Here is a 22,085-nt window from a genome sequence, read left to right as displayed (position 1 = left end):
TCAACTTCCAAGTCAGTTGCCTTGTCGGTTTGATTTATTCAACACTTTGACCAACTCTTTTTATAGACTTGTGAAGGACTTGTGGCATAAAATATCTTTTTGTGTGGTAAATTGTACATCATTTTTGTGGTCCGGTGGCCTCCAAGTGGCAATGCAACAAACAAAAATATGAATTTTGTTTCACAATGACATTTGTCCATTTACAGTATTACTGCTGTTTCCTTTTTGCATATTAACATGCTGCAGCTTTATTTGGAATATATAATTATTGTTACTGTGAGGGCATCATAAGTCAAATGCTTTGAATATTGACTCCAGAACAGAGTTGGTGTTCATTTCCTCTCATTGTTGTTCCACCATTGTTTGCACATTGATGCACGCTGACGGTTTATTTTGGAGAGAGCATCGTACTTCTGTTATCAGCCAAGCAGATAACAGAAGTTGGATACTTCCTCTTGATATCAGCTCGCAGTGTTCCCAAATGTGCGCTGACGAAATGCGAACAAAATGTTTTCACCCCGACATTGGCATTCTGTTGCAGCTTGGCGAAACATGACTGGCAGCTTCCTGTTTGCAGTGATATATTACCATTACCAGCCGAATGAGGGGCCTCTGGAGTCGCTTGAGTTAAATGTCATTTGGAATTAGATGTGAACTGGTGAGAAAGACATCTTCTCTGCATACTGTCGCAATTGATACTGAAAGGAGAGGGCTTTAATACGTATTTACTACTACTACTACTCGTCTTCTTTCATCAAGTTAAGCCTCATTAACATGCACTTGTTTGCAAATTCATTTTCTGTGCTTTAAATTTGCAGAGTTAAATGTTTTGGTTGAGTAACAGGCGGCATCCTTAGTGCATTCATTATTTATTATATTGACAGTGGAATTTTTTTAGTCTCCAAAAAATCCTCTGTTGTTAGAAAGTTGCTGCAGAGCTGTCAAGCAACTGTCATGCGAGGATTTCCTTAAATTCTAAAATGACAGCTCAACAATCATGGATAGAATAATATGGAATTATTCAACATGGCTGCATGCTTTTTAATACGAAGGGATTACTGTCAAGATGACATATCTGCCATTTGAAAACTGTGACACCCTCTTTCTAAAAAATAAAACAGCATAACATATAAAAGGCTGCTGAAAAGGCTATCAATAAAGATCATGTTGAACAGGTGCTGAGCAAGGAAAAAGAGAGACCTTTATGTGGTTACATGATGCACAAAGTCACCTATAGTTAAGAGACAGGGTACTGTAATGTGTTTCAGTGGTAGAACAACTATGTGTCTCTTTCCATGTGAAGACAAAAGGAGACAGACGAATGGGACCAACTAAAGTGGAGTATTTTAGTGGTGGAGAAAAGTAGTTACAGGGCAGAGGACATTACCCCCTTTATTGTTGATCATACCATTGGCTGCCCATGGCCATCAGAACAACAAAAAAAAAAAAAGTAAAGAGGGCAGGCAAGATAGCAGTAATGCAAGTGGTACAACAAGCACCCACACTTCTGACTTCCTCCAACCATCCTCATCCGCAGTCCAATAAGAGTAACAGCGGGGGGCAAATCTATGGACTCTATTCCAGACAAATTCTCTTGGAGTCTTGAGTCGACTCCCTGCAGCGAAGGATGGCAGAAGCACCAGCAGTATAACTAGTCACTTACTACAGTTTGTTGCTTTCATCCAAGAGTACTGTCTAAAGAGGAAGCATTAACTAAAGAATTACATGCAATAAAGGAGGAGAGTGGGCCTTATGATAGAATTTCAGTTACAAGAGGAATATCCTTGATTGTAGGAGAGTGTGTGACCAATATGCCTACTTTTTTCAGACCACGGCCATCCACAAATGTCTGATTCTACCATTTGAAAGGCATTATGAGAGAAACGTGACACATGACCGTATTTAAACTTCATAGTAACGAAAATGGTTAAGAACTAAATGCCTTAAAACAGTTGTGCTAAAGATAATGGCTAATGTTCCATCTCTACAGATTATAACAGGGAAACTATTTAGGGCCAAGCCCCATTCCTGCACCAATCATCCACTTGAGTTATGATTACATGACCACTTAACGTTGAGTTCCAAAATACTCCACCGCAACTCTGCATTTGGCAAAAGCTGACAACTTCATGATGTTGGCACGATTTGTCAGTTTTAATCGTGCTGCCAAAGTCCATTGGTTGTTTAATTGGTTCCTAAGGGACTAAACCCGAGCCATATTTGGTTAAAATTTGGGCAGCAACAAAAGCATCAAAAGGCAAAGTCTAAAGTACGACTGTAAAAAGGTTCGTATTATTTGTGTGCAAGTATGTTCATTAGGCTGTACCCCAGAGACTTGTGTTTGAGGTTTGTAACTGAAATGAGCAGGTTAGTTGGTACCTGACATGCAATCTTCTAAGCCAGACCTGGCACATTTGGCAACTGGGGACTGCCAAACTGGCATGGAAAGGCCCAAATATGTATTTGGCAAGGATTTTACCAAACCAGTTAAAAAATTCACTGTGCAAGGGAGATAATTTAAACCACGAACAAAGCTGGAGTGGGAGGCTCTAGTGTTGGAATTAAAATTTGAAAACATTGTTTGATATCGTTCTCTGTTCTGGGTTAGGGTTGTGTTCTACAACCCTTAATACAGGGTCAAGGACTGGAGTGGATGTAACTTGCACAACCCCATAAGAAATCACTTTTTATCGGAAGCTGGTGGGTGAGGGTGTAATTATGATTAATAATGAAAATATTAATGGAGGGGAAAGGATTAAGTAGCAGCAGAAAGTGTGTGTGTGTCAGAGAGAGTGAGACCAAGACATTCTGAGTATAGAGCTCCAAGCTTTAGGTCATTTGACAGCTCTGTAGATCAGTTAATACACACACAACTAATGATCATAGATTTTAGTGGAGATCCAGACTAGTAATGTCTCTTTGGGTTTGTTACACACCACAGCACAGACAAACAAACAATCACACACAAACTACTCTCCCTGAAGGTAAAAGCTGTCCGGAGGATTGCCTTAGTGGCACCTTGATGTTCTGTGTGAACAATAATTATAGGTATTCAATACAATCATGTTGCAGCTTCAAGCAACTTAGCGTCAGTATATTTTGGTCAGAAAATACCGTCTGTATTTGTAGCATATACTGACCTGCTTATATGCTGTTTTGGCAAGGGATTTTCTGGAACAGCTTTTTTTTTTTGGCAATTTAAACTTCACTGATAACATTAAATCATCAGGGCAAATGACAGGCACACTGCCACTGGAAGCACCAATAAAATACTGCCGTTGGCTAAGCTGAAGCTAATTCGTTTTCCTTGGTTTACTTTTTATGATACTGGTCATCTCAGTGTCAAATATACATAATTTTAGAGACAACTGTGCATAAGTTAGTAACAGCGCCCATTAATGCTGTGGAGGTTATCCTTTCAACTTAAGTGCAAATGAGTGTAGCCATCTGGGTTTGAATGACAGGGGCCTTTCTGTGTGGAGTTTGCATGTTCTCCCCGTGTCTGCGTGGGTTCTCTACGGCTTCCTCCCACCGTCCAAAAACATGCCTGTTAGGTTAAATGGTGATTCTAAATTGACCATAGGTGTGCATGTGAGTGGCGTGAATGGTTGTCTGTCTCTCTGTGTTAGCCCTGTGATAGACTGGCTGACCTGTACAGTGTGTACCCCGCCTCTCGCCCAATGACAGCTGGGATAGGCTCCAGCCCCCCCCCCGGCAACCCTCCAGAGGACTAGCAGTTGCATAAAATGAATGAATGAATGCATAAGTGTAGCCAGATGCACATTTCCAAAGGCTGGATAGATTAAACTATGTATACATTACTTTTCTACAGTCTTTATTAATCTTTTTCATGAACGCCAATTTTATTTTGAAGTCAGAATAATGAACCCGAATTATTATTCTGTCCTGTGCTGGCCTAAACTTTCACATGACAGAAATACACAGACTCAGCCAAGAGAGGATGCAATTCAATATGACTGGGTGAAACAAGTTAACCATTTTAAAGGATGACAATAACCCAGTCCAGCACAATTCATTTTTGTGGATGGAATACCCATCTAAGAAAAGACACTGAAAAGATGGACTCAATTTTTTTTTTCCAGCCTTGCAATTTCCCTGCATGTAATTGAATGAGCAGATAATGACGGCAGTCTGAGTGCTCACAAAGAAACATAGGGATGTCAATTATAAGCTCTTTACCTTCACTTCACCAACATGTGTGGACACAGTGGCCCAGTGCCTGTGTGTTTGTGCCGGTGTATGTATGTGCGTGTTTTGTGTGTGTTCGTGTCCGTGTGGGTATAGCTCCTTGATGCGGTGATCAATGCCTCTCTGAGGCCTGGTTCAATAAACCATTAGATTTCCCCCTAAAGACATCCTGCCAACAGAACTTCATTAGACCCACACACATACATACAAAGAAAAACAAAAAAATACAACACACACACACTGCTCTCACTAATTGTCCTGTGTTTACAGGCTGTAGCCATCGGGACTGAATAACATCATGGGTTAGTTTGATTGCTTTGGCCTCTTTTGCAGAACTTACAGCAGTAGTCTGTTATCGTTTGATCTGACCTGAAAGAGTCCATCTTTCTGAAGACGTGAACAAATAAGCTACACCCAAATTGATCAAACCAAACGGTAAAAGGTCCAGTGTTTCTGACACTGAAATGCTTCTTTTATTTTTTATTAAACAGACTCCCTTTAGATGATGGTCATATTAAAAGAATGTGGAAGAAATACAGCTGACGGTTATTTTATTTTAGCTTATTTTTGTGTCCAGAATAGCAATTATGACATTCACCAAGCACAGAGCTGTGTATGCTACACAGACCGATGTTTATCATGGCACACAGTGGCAGAGCTATTAGCAATTTACTAAATGCATAAAGGCAAGCTTGTTTGTGGTATCAAAAGTCGGCATACCATTAAGCTCTGACTTGCCATTAGTACTTACATCAGGGGGGCTGCACTGATTTTACTCAGTTCTGCTTTCTGTATTTGAACCTTTTCTTCCCATTCATCTCTCTCTGCTGTCTCTTTCGCACTCTTCTTCTCTTATCTCGTCTCACAGCCACCCCTCTCCTTACTATTAATTAAAACTGTTGTATGGGCTTGTGTGTGTGTCTGCGTGCGTGGTAGTGCGTAACCATCAGGCTTCAGTATTAATTAAAGGTGTGAATGCTAATTGGTCAGATCAATAACAGGTCGTTAGGCCTCAGGGCTGACAGCCAATAGGAAATCGTTATGTGTCTGACATCGCTGTCACTCTGCAAAAGCTGCACTGCACTGTGACACATAAGCAGACACGCACACTTGCACAAACACAAACAGCAGATATGCACTTGCACTACTGTCATCTTGAAAGATAGGTTCACTTCAAAGGTTGTGCAAGAAGGGTTTAGCACGGCAGAGGTGGGAAAGTGGCACAATAGGTAGAAATTTACAATATGTCCCTAAAACTAAATCAATATCCATTAAGGAAAGCGAGAGAGGAGAGGAGAGCGAGCGAGGGAGAGCTTTTCAAAAAAGAAACAGATGCCACAGTTGTCATTGGGCAGAACTGAGTAAATGGGTTTGTCGTCTCAGAAGGCCTTTTTGGTGCTGATCGATAGCAGAGCAACCTTTCAGTGCCCGACCACACTCGCACGCTCTCTTTTCAGATCTCCTTTTTTGTCTTTCTATATGTTTGTCTAACACCTCACTCGGACACATAAACTTTGGCCTCAGCTTGACATCATGGCAGGAGTAGAGAAGGGAATAGAAGAGAAAGAAGATTTTAGAGAACTTGGTGATTTACTTGATGGGCTATAAAGGTATGCTGCTTCAACATGCCCCAACCAGCATCCAATGCCACATTTTCACTTGCTTTTGTATGAAACGGTAATCTATGTAGAAACAAACTTGAACTTCCACCATCCTATTCACACATCTGTTTACAATCTTAGCCACTTTGGGTGCAATACCACTTAAGGTAGTCAAAACACAATCACATTTAATGATGTGAAGTAGTTCTTCAGCTTTATATGAGATAATGACACACTAGTTTAAAAGGGTACTCTTAACTTTTGCCCATTGAGCTCTGTGTTGCATTAATCATCTGATAATGTTGCTATTAAATCTGATCAAACCTGGGAAGTGAATGGGGCTAAAGATCTTTCTGCTCATGCTGCTATCAGATCCAAATATGATGTGATGAACATTGCTGCCTCTAAAGGTCCCTAACAGGACTTGTCATGTCCCTATATCTCTAATACCTTCAGACAGACCTGTCGCTTGTCCTTAGGAAAAAAAAAAGACACCAGGCATGCAAACAGAAATGGGTGGGTATGGATGGGTATGCAAGGTTAATGCAGTTAAACGGAGTATGAAACATTAACCGGTAACTCGTGTACAGATTATTACCTGTGGAGACAACCATTGTCAATGTGTGGGTGTTTGTGTCTCTGCAATGACTGACTGACAACTCCCGCCACACTCTGGAGTATATTATGCACACTTATTAAAAAATACTACATTTGTCTTTGAGCCACTCTGTGTGTGTGTGTGTGTGTGTGTGTGTGTGTGTGTGTGTGTGTGTGTGTGTGTGTGTGAGAGAGAGAATCCTCACTGTGTTGATGCGTGAACATCTGTGTGTGTTTGTTGCTTGGTTGCACAGTTGTGGTGAGCTAGCTAGCTAACTCGGCGTGTGTGCATGTGTCCCAGCATGTGTGTGTGATATCTAATAGCTGTGGTTACTGTTGCATGACTTATTAAATTTCACATCAAGAGACCCCCTGGAAAGCTGACTGACAGACACACACAAACACACACCTGTTTGTACAGCTATCTTAGTGAGGACACTCATTGACGTAATGCATTCCCTAGTCCCTTACAGTTGACCGTCTCCTGACGATCTCAGCTAAGTGCCTAACCCTACCCCTAACCATAACCTAATTGTAACCTTTACCCTAAAACCAAGTCCTAACCCTCAAACAGCCTTTTAAAGAAGTGAAGACAGGCCAAAATGTCCTCACTTTGCACAAATGTCCTCACTCCAATGGTGTAAAACTCAAACTGGTCCTCAGAAAGATAGCTGTACAAGTGCACACACACAGTTTCCGGCTACCAAGCAGACCATAACCATGAAAGGAATCACAGACAGAGCTGAGGAATGATCTCACATATAACGGCACTGATTATAAGTTATCTACAAATCAGGCATCTGCTTTGCAAATGTCTTCTGACTGAAATAATGCTCCAACTTAATGGTGATATAATACAAGTTAAAGAACACAAACAAACTGTCTTGTTTTCTCATTAAAAATAACCCGGCTAATCTCCTCTTCTTTCATCATCTCTTCCGTCGCTAGTCTTTGTACTATTAGAACTAAACAATCTAACATCAACCGAACTCTACAAGTGTTTCCTCTGCGCAAGACTAAGATAATTCCCTCGTTGCACATCATGGCTTTGTATTGCTTGTGTAGATGCATTTAGGGGTTGCACAATCAACAGGGAATCAGTTTGCTAAGAAGTTGTTCTTTTCATCATCAGGACAAGACTTCAATAATTGCATAACTATCTGTTATGACAGAGACTTCACAAGAAAGCATCTGTGGCAAAGTTACTGAGTTTTAATGAGATTTACTGGCTTTTGTTCCAGAGATCACTTCATATTTGCATATGAGCAAAACGCTCAAAGTTTTAAATATAGGATTTTCTGTTCTTGCAAGTTCCGCTTATGTACAAGAGCCACAATTTGAATTTATATTCAAATTGTGGCTCCTGCCATGTCTCTCTTGAAAGGTTATGTTGTCAGTGTTGGACCATGCTATGCTAAGTATACCAGTAGGGTATTGCTAAAAAGAAAAAAAAAGCAATTTCCCTTGTGGATCAATGAAGTTTATCTAAGATCAATAAAGTTTATCTAAGGGTGCCATATATCAGTCCAACACCATCCTTTAGTGTTAATTAAACGAACTGACTGCTCACAATCATCTGATCCAGTACATCACATTTCATTTTAGGTGCAGCAAATCCAGAATTAAGGCAGAGATACTGCGGTTTTTTACTGTATATGGAATACATCAAACATCTACAAGTCAACCATTACATTTCTTATACAAAGCAGCAAAATGATCAGTTATACTCCCAGCTGGGCATATCCCTGACTAGCTCCCTCTCCATGGGAAGACAAAAAAAACAGGTTGCAGAAGACAAAAGCACATTAGGGCAAGCCCTTCTGGAATTCATTCAGACAGCAGTGTCTTGTAAATAAATAAAAAAAACATCCTTAATATGAGAGTCTATGAGAATGATCTGGGCCATTTTGAAATCACCTAAAGGGGTGGGCCAGCAGTACTCTATGGAACATGGATTGACGTTGACTGGACTATCTACAGCAGTGACAGTCACTGACAGTTAGCTTAACACTATGGATGAATGTGGTAGAAAAAAATCCCTTTGGCAGGTGTCACCCTATCGCCTTAAGATAAATCTGCTGATATTCAACTAAATTCAGACAATGCTCATTTTAAGGGACATCAAGACCAAGTAGAAATGCCATAATCAGAGATGGTTTGATGATAACTGCTGTAGCTAGCCTTCACAATATGACATAAGCTGGTAAGCTGCTACAAGGTCAACGCTCTGCTTATAATTGCTTATGTTTACATTTTCAATGCCGAGGCTTTTCTAAGCCTCAAACTACCCAATGTATAAAATGCTCAGCCATCAATATTTGAGTGAAAAAGCTAAATCAAATGACTCAGATGTTCTCCAACTAAACTAGAAGTGCTGTGTTACTGTACTTTCCATTGCTGTACCGCTGTTCTCATTCCCTAAAAACAGCATTTAAGATAGTAAGAGCAGAGGGAAAGTGGAATAACAAAATCTGCTGATAGAAAGCAGAGCACAGGGGCTGGAGAATACAGAGCTGATAGTCATTTTAACAATTAATCAGATGATTAAATATTGAAAGAAAAACCCCATGGAATGCCCTTAAATAATGAAATCTGCTGATGAGAAGCAGCTCAAACAGACCGTTCCATCTATGTTCTTATCGTATTTTAAGTTATGGTGACATTTTGTGAAAATCTTCTTTGGTTGCTAGTGCTTAGGGATACATTTTGCCTAAATTCTCCGTCTGAGTGCTGTCTGACTCATGACATTAAGAACTGCCATGTCAGCATGACCCTGCTCATTTCCAGGTTATTCCTCCTTGCTTGGCAGGGGGAGCTGATTGGATGGGCCTAGGTGGAGACCCTGAAGGGAGGCCATTTGATTGGTTGGCGGATATAAAAGCTGAATAATGGACTGGCATTGGCCAGGTGGCCATAATACTATCAACGCACACACTCTCATACACACATAAACACACATCTACACACATACTGATATTAACTACTGTATGTACCATGGTAGTCTATATTTTAGTCAGGTGGCCTGTGGTTGTCTGACAGACCTGAATATCAAATCAATATATCATTTAATGTAATTTCTATCCTGTCCCAGCTCTGAGAGGTTTGGCAGCTATTCCCCATAATTCCACCATAAAGGCGTTTAATATCATTCAGATATGAGGTCAATATATCATTTGCTGGACTTCTTTTAGTGTTAGGCTCCTATCTTGCCACTCTGGGCACTGAAAAACTCCACACTTAAATCTAATTGCGTTATTAAAGTATCAAACTCATGACTATTTTTTTGGACAATCTTTGATGTTAGACAACCATCCCTTTCCAGGCTTTGAAACACTTGGCACTTTCTTAATATGCATACATCATTGAATTAGTTAGCTTTATCCAAGTATCACATTAATTTGTCATTTGCTGGACTCTTGTGATGTAAGGTACCTACAGTATTCTCTCTGGATGGATACTAAGACGTTTGGCAGCCATTTACTGTAATTACATTATCCAGACATCAAATTGATCCATTGCGTGGACGGTTGTTGAAGGCTCGACACTGAGAGATTTGGCAGCTATTTTGTACCATACCATTATATAATTATATACAATGATCCAGATAATGAGCTTATGTCACTCGCTTTTGACAATGGCGGATAACCTTGAGGAGTCCCACTTCTTTTGTAAAACGCTGAAAAGTTCACTCTTTGTCTGTTGCTCTACTTAGAACAGGGTTGTAATCTGTCATTAGCACAATTATTAAGTAGCACATTTTTGCAGTGCTACGACATGAGACCTCAGAAAGTTAAACTATTTGAAAAAATTAAGTGATACAGCCACATAAGACATATGTCTGTGTAAAAAGGCCCTGTTCTGACCTGGTATTAACATGATTCCTCAGTGATGGGATCAGCACACCTAGAATTAAAACTCCACTTGCATCTTGAGACACGTCAGTTGAGTCTTAAGACTTGCCAGTGTGGCTAAGATGCTTGTGTGTTACTAAAGGAATGTAACCACAAGCAGCCCAGCCAAGCCTCCACCTCCATATGTATCCTCAATGCAACTTGGGTGTGTTCTTACATCAGACCACTCAGGACACAGTTCAATATCAGATGTGACCAGGGCCTAAGTCCTGTCGACATGTTTGCGGTTTATTTGACATGTTTGTGGGTTCCTTTAGTCTCCAGGAGGTTGCATATATTCAATCTTCCACTGTGGTTTCCAGTCCAGTCCATGACATCGTATACAGGAAGAAAGCAGTATGGATTCACAAACTTCCATATTTTCCTTTAAAATTCCGTTTGATACAATCTTCCTTTCACATCTGCTGTCGCTGTGTGTGTATGTGTGTGACTGTTTTGATTGATGCCCCTGTGTTGAAGCTGACCTTGCAGGAGTCGGAACAGTGAAGAGCTGCATTCACACTGTAGATAATGAACACACACACACCCACGCACACCCACATGCACACACACCCAGCTTTAAACCAGCATTGATTTCTCCTGTTGAAGTAGAAGCATGGAGCATGCTACGTTATTACAAGGAGCTCCCCTTCTCTTTTTGTATCCTCTCCAGTTTCTTCTTTTCTTCGTCTTCCTCAGCATATATATGCCGTTATTTGTTTTCTCCTCCTTTTTCGTCCTTCTTTCAGTTTCTCCACCTCTTCCGCTCCTCCTCTGCTTCCCTTAACTCCTTACTTTATGCATGCTCCTCTCCCAATTTACTCCATCCCTCCCCTCTCAAATCTCACATGCTTCACACTTGCTTGCAATGGACGTGGGAATATGAAGGACATATGCATATACAGTATACCCCACACCACACACACACACACACAGACACGCATACTGTACCTCAGTTCAGGACTGCAAAACCCATTTTCTCCAGGGAGAGAACTGACATTTCCCTCTCATTTTAAATGTATGAACTGAGACATAGTTGTAGGCAGGCACACCTACGTGTTGTATGCTCCGTGTATTGCATTTGCAAAATATATGTATTGGGCTCTGTAGAATCTGTATGAGATAGGGGGCAAAAAAAAAAAAAAAGAAGTAAGTAAGTAAGAAAAGCACATGTTATCTTGCTGTCACTAGAATTTTAGATAGAGTAATTTTTAAACGGCAGTACCACCTACTTTCAATATGTTTTGGGTCACATTGTAAAGAAAATAGCAAATTAATGCAAGTTACTATAGCAACAAAAGTTTGACGAACCTACTCAGACCTGAAGAAGCAGGTGTTCAAAGGGATTATACTCCCACAAACTGCAGCAGAGCGATTCAGAGCTTCCCCTCCTGCTGTTTCACAAATCCCACAGCAGCAGTGACAAAATGTATTTTGCACTTGTAACGAATTTGTAATTTTCTTCTTTTTTATTTATTTAATTTTTTATTTTTTTTACATTTAAATAATACTATCTATTATCCCATTAAAGATCCCATTAAGTTGTAGCTCGTTTACTCATCTTATTAGCGTCACCTTCTCTCCCCCTTGATGCTATTAACTGACCTGGATTCAATGAATTGAATTGAGGGAGCGACAGACTGAATGACCGAATGTGAGAAAGGAAGGAGACAGACAGATGGAGGGATGATAGACGGAGGAGTGGATGTTGTCAGTCCCCTCAGGTCTCTTTGATAAAGATCAGAGCAGCCAAAGCCGGCACCTCAATCACCTGCACACGCCCACTCACACACAAACAAACAAACTTGACTTTTACACTCAGATCATGTTCGAGTTAAAGAGACTAGAGTCAAGATCAATCAATCAAGCGCTGATAGGGAATCAAAGAACCAGAAAAACAAATACTCATTCAATGCCTGACTCTCTGAAGACTCTAAATATGGATGCTTTTCTGACTAACTACTAGAGTCATTTTCTGTCCAGTCTTCACTGTAACTCTGGTTATTAGCTGCAGCACATCACTCAAATTTTACGTTTCAGAGAGCATTTCCTCTGTGGCAATGAATGGGGCCGTCTGCTCAGACTCTGGTGCAGGAGATTTTTGTAAATGTATCTCAATGAAAAGATGCTTCATGAATTCTAATGTGGAAAGCCATTAAATAATGTTCTTGCTAAAACTTCACACTTCCTTGATGCGTCAACACGAAACAGATGACCAGAAAAGTTATTAACCACACACACGAATCAGGCATAACATTATGACCACCTTCCTAATATTGTGTAGGTCTCCCTTGTGCCTCCAAAACAGTTGTGACTCATCAGAGAATGGACATGGGGCTTCTGAGGGTGTCCTGTGGTGTTGTTAGTGGGACCTTTGGGTCCTATGGGTTGAAGAGAGGGACCTCTCTGGATCAGGCTTGTTCCAGTGCATCCCACAGATACTTGATCAGTTTGGGATCTAGTGAAATTGGAGGCCAGGTCAGCACCTTGTGCTGTTCTTCATGTTTCCTGAGTTGTTCCTAAACCGTTTTTGTGTGTGTTCGTGCGTCAGGCTGCATCCTGCTGGGGATGGCTGCAACCATCAAGGAGTGTCACTGCTATGGGGTGGGGGTGTCTGGTCTGGTCTAGGTGGGTGGTACATGTCTAAGTAACATCCACATGAATGCCAGGTCCAAAAGTTTCCCAGCAGAACATTGTATTGTCACAAGATGGTCAATGTTATTCACTTCTCCTGTCAATGGTCATAATTTTATGCCTGATCTGTGTATTTTTCGCATTTCTGCTGTATTGTCTCACTAAAATCTTGAACATGACCTGATGTTTTATCAGAATATTATATCTGAACGACTGATACTGGGACTTGACACAAGTAAAAACGGAAAACCTTTCCAGCTTCCAATTCACAGATGAAGTGGGTTTTTATGGTAACCTGTGTATCTGTGGCTGCGGTTATTATGGCCATTTTCCAAAAAAAAAGAAAAAAAAGAAAAAGACTTCCACTAGCTCCCTCCTACAAAATGGAAATCATTAGTCGTATATCAAGATGGGAGAGGAGGAGGTTCAGCACGCCCAGAAGGTCACTGGGCTGGCTGCGCACCTCTGTGTATGAGTAATACTCTCCATGATATTATGCGGAGCTGATGGATAAATGCCCAGATGGAGGCGATTCCATTGATGCCAGTGACATCTGGCCAGTGAGAGCTCCCAAAGTGTTTAACCAGCTGCCAGCAACTTCCATGTTTTTTTGCAAAAATACACCCCCACTCCCCCTGAAGTCCCTTAAAAAGAAAAAAAGGTACAGGGTGAAGAGTGAGCACATCAAAATATGGTAATTCCTCTGATGCAACTTTGCCCCATTTCTTCATCAGAATTAAATCCTACCTTCAAATAACTCAAATAACTCCCTGAAGGAATTTAAACAGTTACTTCAAATGATTTTTTAAATGTTTAGTGTGTCTGATGGTTTGCATATGTCAGACAATGTAGTCTTTATTTACTGCAAACATGTTGAATCTTGAACCCTCTTCTACTGAACATGTTATCCTTTATATATCCTCTTCTATAATTTATATATAGTCTTTGTTTCTGTCTTCTCTTGAAGTGCTAACTCTCTCTGGTAGGTGTAAATGAAGGTAAAAGACATCCATTAGGGTTATATCTTAAGGAGAGGAGGGAAGGAAAAAAGTGTAGATACTGTACGTGCCAAGGAGGGGAGGAAAAAAACAGCAGCAGTGAAGAGATGTGGGGAAGAGGGGAGTGAAGTGAAATCTCTGCTGACTTGTTAGTCACATGGCAGCATGTTCCAGAATAAGGAACATGCTCTGTGGCCTATGTGCTCATAAGAATGATTACATGAGGGAGCTGTGTATCTCCGCGCGCACTGTATGTCTACGCCTGTATGCGTCTTACGTCTCTCTATATGTGCCAAAGCCCGTGGATACATGGATATGTCTGAATGCATTAAAGTATAAATGGGGGGAATGTATATTCACGTTCGAGGTTAACACGCTGGGGTGTTTCTTTATTTGGATTATCGTCTGAAGCTCACACAAGTGTTGACTCCCACATACCTCAAAGTGGGTACGTCTCACAGATGGCATTAGGATCATGAATATAGCCTCTTTCATGGCTTTTCAACGGGGGGCAACGCGATTCTTCAGCTTCCAAAAAGCATCCCATCTCCTCCATTAGCACGCAAAAGCCGACTATGAGCTCTTCTATTTTATACTTAAGTTTTCCTCATACAGGCGAGGTAATTCACACAAGCCAGCTCAGGTATAAACCTAATCATATAAAAACAAAAATCTGAGAAGATGAACAAGCGAAAGGTGGAGCGGAAGAGTCAGAAGACACAAAGGGAATAATTCTTCGACGGCGATCGCGCTGAGGAAGAACAGGATAAGTGTGTGTAAGTGCATGTGTGTGTCTAACCGCTGTGATAATCTGTGATTCCGTCTCATCAGCACAATATCAAACTGCCTCCGACATCATCCTAAATAATACATCGCTGTCTTTCTCTCCCTGTTTCACGCACGCACATATGCACACGTGCACACGTACACACTGTATGGTATGTGCCGGTGCATGAATTAGTTATGGCCTGACAGTCTTCAGAGGGAGAGGAAGAAATACTCAAGGAGTCCAACAATCACATCAAAGTGTATCCCACCGGGGTGCACAGGAGAGAATGAAGCCACACTGTCCTGCCGATTGCAAAATTCCTTCCTATAAAGCGATCAATGCTTTTTTTTTTTTTTTGCTTTGTAATATGTATACAATACATACATCTGTAACACAGCACCACATCTACTGTTTTTAACATATCTAGACGGTAAAGAAGGACCTCTAGACCTCTTCCCCTCATCCATATCCTCACACTCCTCATGCGTTCCTGATGGGGGTCCCATGGTATTCAAAGGCCAGGTGGGATATTAAAGCCCTGAGGCATCTTTTTCAGTCTGCTCCAGGGTATACTTGTAGTCCTATGTGCTTAGAATACCTGGCAGTAAAATGTCCAGAAGGCTACCTTATCAAATGCTGAAATATTTCCTTTGCATTTCCAACATTTCATGCGCTGACTTAATTTCAATGCATGCATACGTAAAATTAAAAGTCAAAGAGGTCAAGTAATTTCATTCCTACAAAGAAAATGTTCCGTCAAGGCAAACAGACAGCCGGTTCTCATTTGATTTGGCGATGTGCAGATATTGTGTTTCTATAATTGAACGGCTGATTGCTGGAGTTCTTACTCTTAATGCTTCAAAACTTACAATGATACTTGTGATTGTAAACAACAATCAAGATTTCTCTCAGTAATGATGATGAGCATACATCTCCTACTCGCTCTTTTCATCATCAGCATGCATTGTTGCTAAGGTATTACCTGCAGAAATCTAAAAACCTGAAATGGCTCCAGTAACGGATTAGGCGGAAGGATTACATGGACTATGGATGACTCGCCAAGAATTGTCTAAACAGGGGTGAATAAATCCCTTTTGAGAATATCTCCTTCCTTCTCCTTGTTGTATGAATTTGCGTCCTAGCTGCGCGTTGTGGACAGCGAGAGAAGCAGAATATTAACAGAAAACAGACAGATCATCAGCATAATGTTGCTTTTTTTTTTTTTTTTGCAAATGCCAAGTGTAGTCTGCATCTCTGTCTCGCTGTCTTCCGCTCTCCTACACACACAGACACACACTAAGTCAAACGGCTGAATGTATCAGCAGCAGGGGCTCTTCAGATAAGTCCCCTGGATGCTCTCTCTCTGACAGCAAACTCTTCCTGCGTCACAACCACACACACACAAACCCACACACAAAGATACACAATCACGCAGAATGAACATGGGCCAAGTAGCAAGTAGAAATTTGTGCCAGTGAATAAATCTGGGACAACTGCTTCGACATACAAGTGGCACAAACACACTCGCACACACAGGCGTGCACACACATATACAAACACAGACACAGCATGTGTGGAGATTTAAAGCCAGACTCTTTGCAATCAGTGATATTGTCATTATGCCGCACACCAGACACACATATCAACAAGATGAACACCCACCATGTAACCAACCTAGATAGAGAAAAGCACAGAGGCCCGTGGAGGGATGCAGAAAAGACACACACGGACTAGTGCATCATTTTGAACATCAATTGCAGTGACAAACAGTGTGTGTCTGTATGTGGGGTGGGTGCACACACACTTTTATATTTGTGAGGACTGATTTAGAGTTTTAGAACATGGAAAAGAGGATGTTACTGCAAAGTAAGGACAGTTAGAATGGTACTAACTTTTTTGGAGGTTTAGACTATGGTTTAGATTCAGGTTGGGATTGGAGTTGGGCATTTATTTGGGATGTTGAGATTCAAGTTAGGAGCATAGTGAATCTGTTTTTCCCTAATGTATTTTTACCATAACATGCACACCAGCTGTGGGTTTGTGGTGCCAAGCACACAGTGCGTGGTGCATATGAAGGGGGAGGTGGGTCATTTTAATATCACCTGCGCTGGTGAGTGATCTTGATCCAGGCATATGGAGCATGAACAGAAGTGTTATTCTTTACCCACTCCAAGTAAAAATTACAGCTGAAATTACCTGTTCTTTTTCAGCCAACTCACGCAGCCACCCATAATTTAAATATATCAGCTCATGATTTTTTGTTTTTCATTCTGTGGAAAAAAAAAACAGTCAACAAGCTCTTGTGCACTTTGCTGCATCTATATGTGCTAAACACAGTGTGTGTGTGCGCTCAAGACTTTTAGCCTTCCCAAGCATTACATCCTAATTAGTAACCCTGGGAATATTTTACAATTATCACATTTACAGAAGCAAACTGGTTCCAAGCTGTTGTAGGGATATCATAGAAATATTATGCAGGAGCTTAAATGATAAGGCAACACAATGATCTAAACTGTGTGCATGTGGTGTGTGCAGAAGAGGCCCAGCTGGCTAGAAGTTGAACCAAGGATGTAGTTCCTGAGGGGAATTTCACCCATGTGGGATGTGCCCTCACCTCTTAGCCATCAGGTCACCTAGATGACTCTAATTCAGGGTAGCTGCGTGTGATCAAATGCCCCTTGACAGTCTAGTTTAACTTGTTTTTTTTTTTTTTCAAATCCTGACTGCAGCGCTGCCTACATGATCCACATTCAGAACAAAAAGTCCCAGCAGGACACAAGACTGCTCAACAAATTCTGCATTAACGCGACATCCTATTCATCTATCTGCTAGGTACCTCATAGTGTACATGTAGATGATTGAGCGGATGAGTAAAAGTAACTGCATGATCATACCTTGATCACTGTACCTTTTGCAAAACCTCACGTTTAATGGATATTATCAAGCTGTTAAGAATCTGCTCGGTGCGTAAACATGAACAACCTAAATGTGTACTTACTAGTTTTAGTCAGTTTTCTTAGTATAATGTGCGTGCCTCTGGTAAACGGGTTTATGCTCCGGAACTAACTGGGCTGTAGAGGACATCAAAGTCTTTCTAATCTAAATCTAATCGGAAATCTTTAATGCACACAGGAAAAAGGTGTCGGAACATAGTGAGTTCTAATTTTAACCATCGCTTCAGCCATTTGTATCGCTACTTTCATCTGTGAAAATGGCACCGTGGTGTTTACTCGGGCCCTAAAGCAAGAGGGCAAAAAGGCGCTACCACCGCAACAGGCCAACTTCCATCTTCGCTCTCCTCCTCCTCCTCCTCCTCCGCTCTTGGAAGTAAATGTTAAAAATGTTTTCTCTGTTGTGATGTTAGAATTTATTGGCAGAAAACGAATATAAAAAGGTTAATTAGAAGTCATATTCAATATTTTTACGCTTGAAGTGTTAACAAAGACCCCAAGGAGAGAGAATTTGCCAGTTTTAGCTGAATTTAAATGATTTGTACTTACTGTGTAAATAATGTGTTTTAGTGCACAACCAATTTGGCTTTGTTGAGTCAACATGAATCAGTTTGCAGAGTGATGTTCTGTGTCATGGAAATTACCTCAAAATGCCTCTGTTTTTTATGCCTGAAGATCTACAATACAGGACCTTCAGTGAGCTTACATTTTTGTTATTTCTGCCCATGCTTTCCTCTCCCCTCTGATTTGGTAAGTTTGACAGCGTCCCTTGTTGAAAACGGATGAACTTGTCACCCATTAGGGAGTCCTTTCCTGCGCTGAGTGGAAAGGAGTCAAAAAATGTGGACTGAGTTCAGGACATGACAGTTCTCCTTGAAAACCTTCAGAATCTGAATAGTCCCTCAAAGGAACTGCACCAAATAGGAATCGGCAACTCTACAATAGCACCACAATAAACAAAATAACATATAACCTCAAGTTTAAAAATTTCTGAGTGATATTTTGTTTTCTTAAAGGGCATTGTGTCAAAGCAAATATCAGCTTGAGCTGGTAAACAACACACAGTGCACCATCTCATTTACTTCTGCATTCAAAGACAAGGGCTCTGTGAAGGGCTCTCTGAGTTTTTGTGGTCCATCTTCCTTTCTTTTTGAACATTTCCTGATTTGTAGAAGCTAGAGTGTTTGCATTCCAACAAGACACACGAATACAAACGATTTCTGACCTTCATAGTTGAGTTTGAAGCCATGTGCAGAGACGGCAAAGTCACTGGTCAACCTCAAAGAGAAGACATTTCCGGTACTGGTGACCGGGGAAGGAATCTGGAATCCTGTTAACCTGTAGAAACACAGAAACACAACCAAACATTTCAAACATTAGCCGTGCATTTTTAATTGTTGAGTGAATTTGAAGCACACTACTGAGACAATGAAAAGAAGAAAAAAGAAATGTGTCTGCTAGTTTGGCATAAATAAAGTAGTATCTGAATTCTTTAAACCACAACCGTTTTGCATGAGCCTCTGTAGCAGTTTCCCACCCTCAACATGACATGAAAGTAGCTCATCTGTTGTGTTTCAGACACGAGCTTATGACAGATGCTAATGGATAGCACGACAATGCTGCTTTTTGCAAACAACTGCAGTTTGTTTACGCACATCTGAATCTATTGAAGGGGACAACATAGATTTATAACTTTATGCCCTACGTGAGTGTAATTAACCTTTTGCTGATAAATAATACAGGTGAATTTCTGATTCAGTACAAGCCGCTGAAGTTACATCGTATTCAACATCACGCGTTGATTACACAGAGAACAGAACAGCGAGAACAGAAAACATCTTTCCTAATTAAGTCCAAGCTGCATAAATCTTCACTTCTGTGATGAATAGTATAGTTAGGTAAAAGTTAAAGTTTATAATGGTTCCTTCATTCATAGAGAAAATGCTTGAGTAATGGTTTAATTATTTAAGTTTTGTTTGTTGTTTAGAAGTTATTCAAAGGAATAATTGGCTACTCAGAAAAGAATCGAAGTATAATTGATAGATACTACCCTAATTAAAAAGATAAATAAATAAAAATTGACCGATTACTTGATTGAAAGCCCTAAACTGTACATTTTAACATGCAATTTACACCAATCAGTCATAACATTATGACCTAATATTGTGCGGGTCTCCTTTGTGCCTCCAAAACAGTTGTAACTCATCAGAGAATGGAGCCTTTGGGTCTTACGGGTTGAGGGGAGGAACCTCTGAGGATCAGGCTTGTTCCAGTGTGTCCCCCAGTGGTTTTAATGTTGTGGCTGATCGTATAATACATGTTTTTTCCGATGTATTAAAAACTTTTAATACATTCTCTATTTTGTATTTGTACAATAAAAGAGTTTCCAAGTAATCTACACCTGCGAGACATAACGACTTCCAGTAATAATTTCACCTACTATTTATAGCATGATTACACTGCTATCTCAGATTTGCTTTAACCACTACCTGGCATAGAGCCACTGAGGCAGAACAAACACAACTCTGATTTCACCAAAATATAAAGAAGGGTTAACTCAACAGAGAGTGTGCCAACAAAAAAAAAAAAGGGAGAGTCTGACCAGTGATACAAAAATAGGCCAGAGCACATATCAGTAAACAATAAAACGGCAGTCAAGTAGAAGGGCAAGGCTGCCTTTAATCTGCACTCCACATGTTTGAGTTTGTCCTCGAAAAATATGCTTACACACAACTGCCCAGGTGGGCCTTCGGTGTTTAGATTCCTTGAATTAAATGAGGTGGAAGCGAGGAGGAGGAAAGGAAGGCCAGCAGAGGCTTTTTCAGGTATGGAAAGGAGCCAAACTGTCTTGCTGCCACTGCGACACTTTTTCTTTTTTTCTTGTCCTGCAGCTACCATTCTTCCTTTAATTTCACCTCCCTCCTTCCTTCCTTCCTTCTGCTTTCTCTCTCTTCTTTCTCTCTCTTCCAACAATCTTTTCCTCTAGCATTAAGTCACCTAATTCATTCTTTTTTTCTGCTCTCTTACCGTCCACCACCCTTCCACACTTCCTCCCCTTTTATCTCCTCTCTACACTTCCCTCTGTGGCATTTATCCACCTAAATCTCCCTTCTTCCGCCCTCCTCTTCAGTTTTGCTCATCTCTTTTTCCCCTTTCCCTTGCACTCTCGTAGATATCCCTCCCTATCTTTTGTATTGCATTTTTCTTCCTCATTTCCAAAGTGGGGGACAACGTGATATTTTTCGAACCAGGTAAACAGAAGTCTCATTGTATGTTTGAGTATATATTTATCCGGAATCAAGACACTTGAGGTGTTGTCCCCGCAACATTTGTGCCACAAATGTGTTTGTGGTAAGAGAAAGGATGCAGTTCTCCACCTGGAAATGAGATTGTATACTCCTCCTCCATGTTTGCACTCTTCAAAATCCTAAAAATCTATCTCTATATTTGCTATTTTTCTCTCTGTGTCCATGTTTTAATTTATCAAGATTTCCATCAGCACAAAAACAACTGCAGTTTCTTCAAGAACCTGCACTCAGCCTTACACCTATTCTACCTGTCAACCCTTCTTTCATCTTCCTCTGCCTCCTACCTTGCTTTTTTTTCTCCATTATGGATCTGCTGTCACCTCTCCTCTCATCTCTCCATCCTACTGTTTATTCCTTTCACCCTCTCAGAGTCCTTTTAATATTTATTTATTCTCTGCCCTCTCGTAGCCTTTCTTCTCGTCCTTTTTTTCCCCATCTCGCATCTGTCCTCCTATTTCACTTGACTTGTTAATTTATATGTCTTCCTCTCCTGCACACGCACTTTTCACTAATCATTCTGTATATCCGCTGTTGTGATCATCCAAACTGTCCTTCACACCTTCTTGCAAGCTTGCATCTCCCCTGTCGGCTCGCTTTGCACATTGCCGTTTTCCCCCTGTCTCATTTACGGGCCCCCGCCTCACATGTTGGTTCTGATTTCATCAACTTTCTTTGTTCTTGCTCATCTAGTCAGATATCAACTGAAGCTCAAATGGTGACCACTTTCTATAAAAAAAAAACTACCCAACCATCTTTTTCATCTCTGTCCCTAATTTCCCAAGCTGCAGCTCATGTCTCTGCTGGATTCCCAGTTTTGGTCATTTTCTGATCACATCTTCCATCTTTTAAATATGCCATTCTTCCTATTTTTTTCTTTTAGCTATTTGATTTTCTTTGGATGAACTTCCTGAACTTCTTGACCCCATTCTCTTTTCCATTTATCATCTGTCCTTATGGTGTTTCCCAAGTTAAAGCCAGCATGCGGGAATCGTGTTAGAATGATGTGTGTGTAACGATGCACAGTGTGTCACTATGCTTAACCCCAATAGGAAATGATATATGCACATTCACATGCAGACTTTTCAGTCGTGCTGCAGTAAACAATATATCAAACTCAATGCCACGCAT

The 22,085-nt window shown here is 40.7% G+C and overlaps 1 protein-coding gene across 1 annotated transcript in view; it reads right to left on the bottom strand.

Moving 5' to 3' along the window:
* The window catches only part of csmd3b (CUB and Sushi multiple domains 3b), a gene marked incomplete at its 5' end in the record, with an annotated part of 336,937 nt that overhangs the window by 208,358 nt on the left and 106,494 nt on the right, over positions 1-22,085 (bottom strand). The window contains one exon of the mRNA XM_084563441.1: positions 18,875-18,987. Within this exon, the coding sequence (XP_084419567.1) occupies positions 18,875-18,987 (113 nt within the window). The remainder of the gene's footprint in view (positions 1-18,874; positions 18,988-22,085) is intronic.

Source organism: Chelon labrosus (genome assembly GCF_963514085.1).
Source record: "Chelon labrosus genome assembly, chromosome: 16".
Lineage (NCBI taxonomy): Eukaryota > Metazoa > Chordata > Actinopteri > Mugiliformes > Mugilidae > Chelon > Chelon labrosus.
This window is presented reverse-complemented; position numbering and strand designations above follow the sequence as displayed.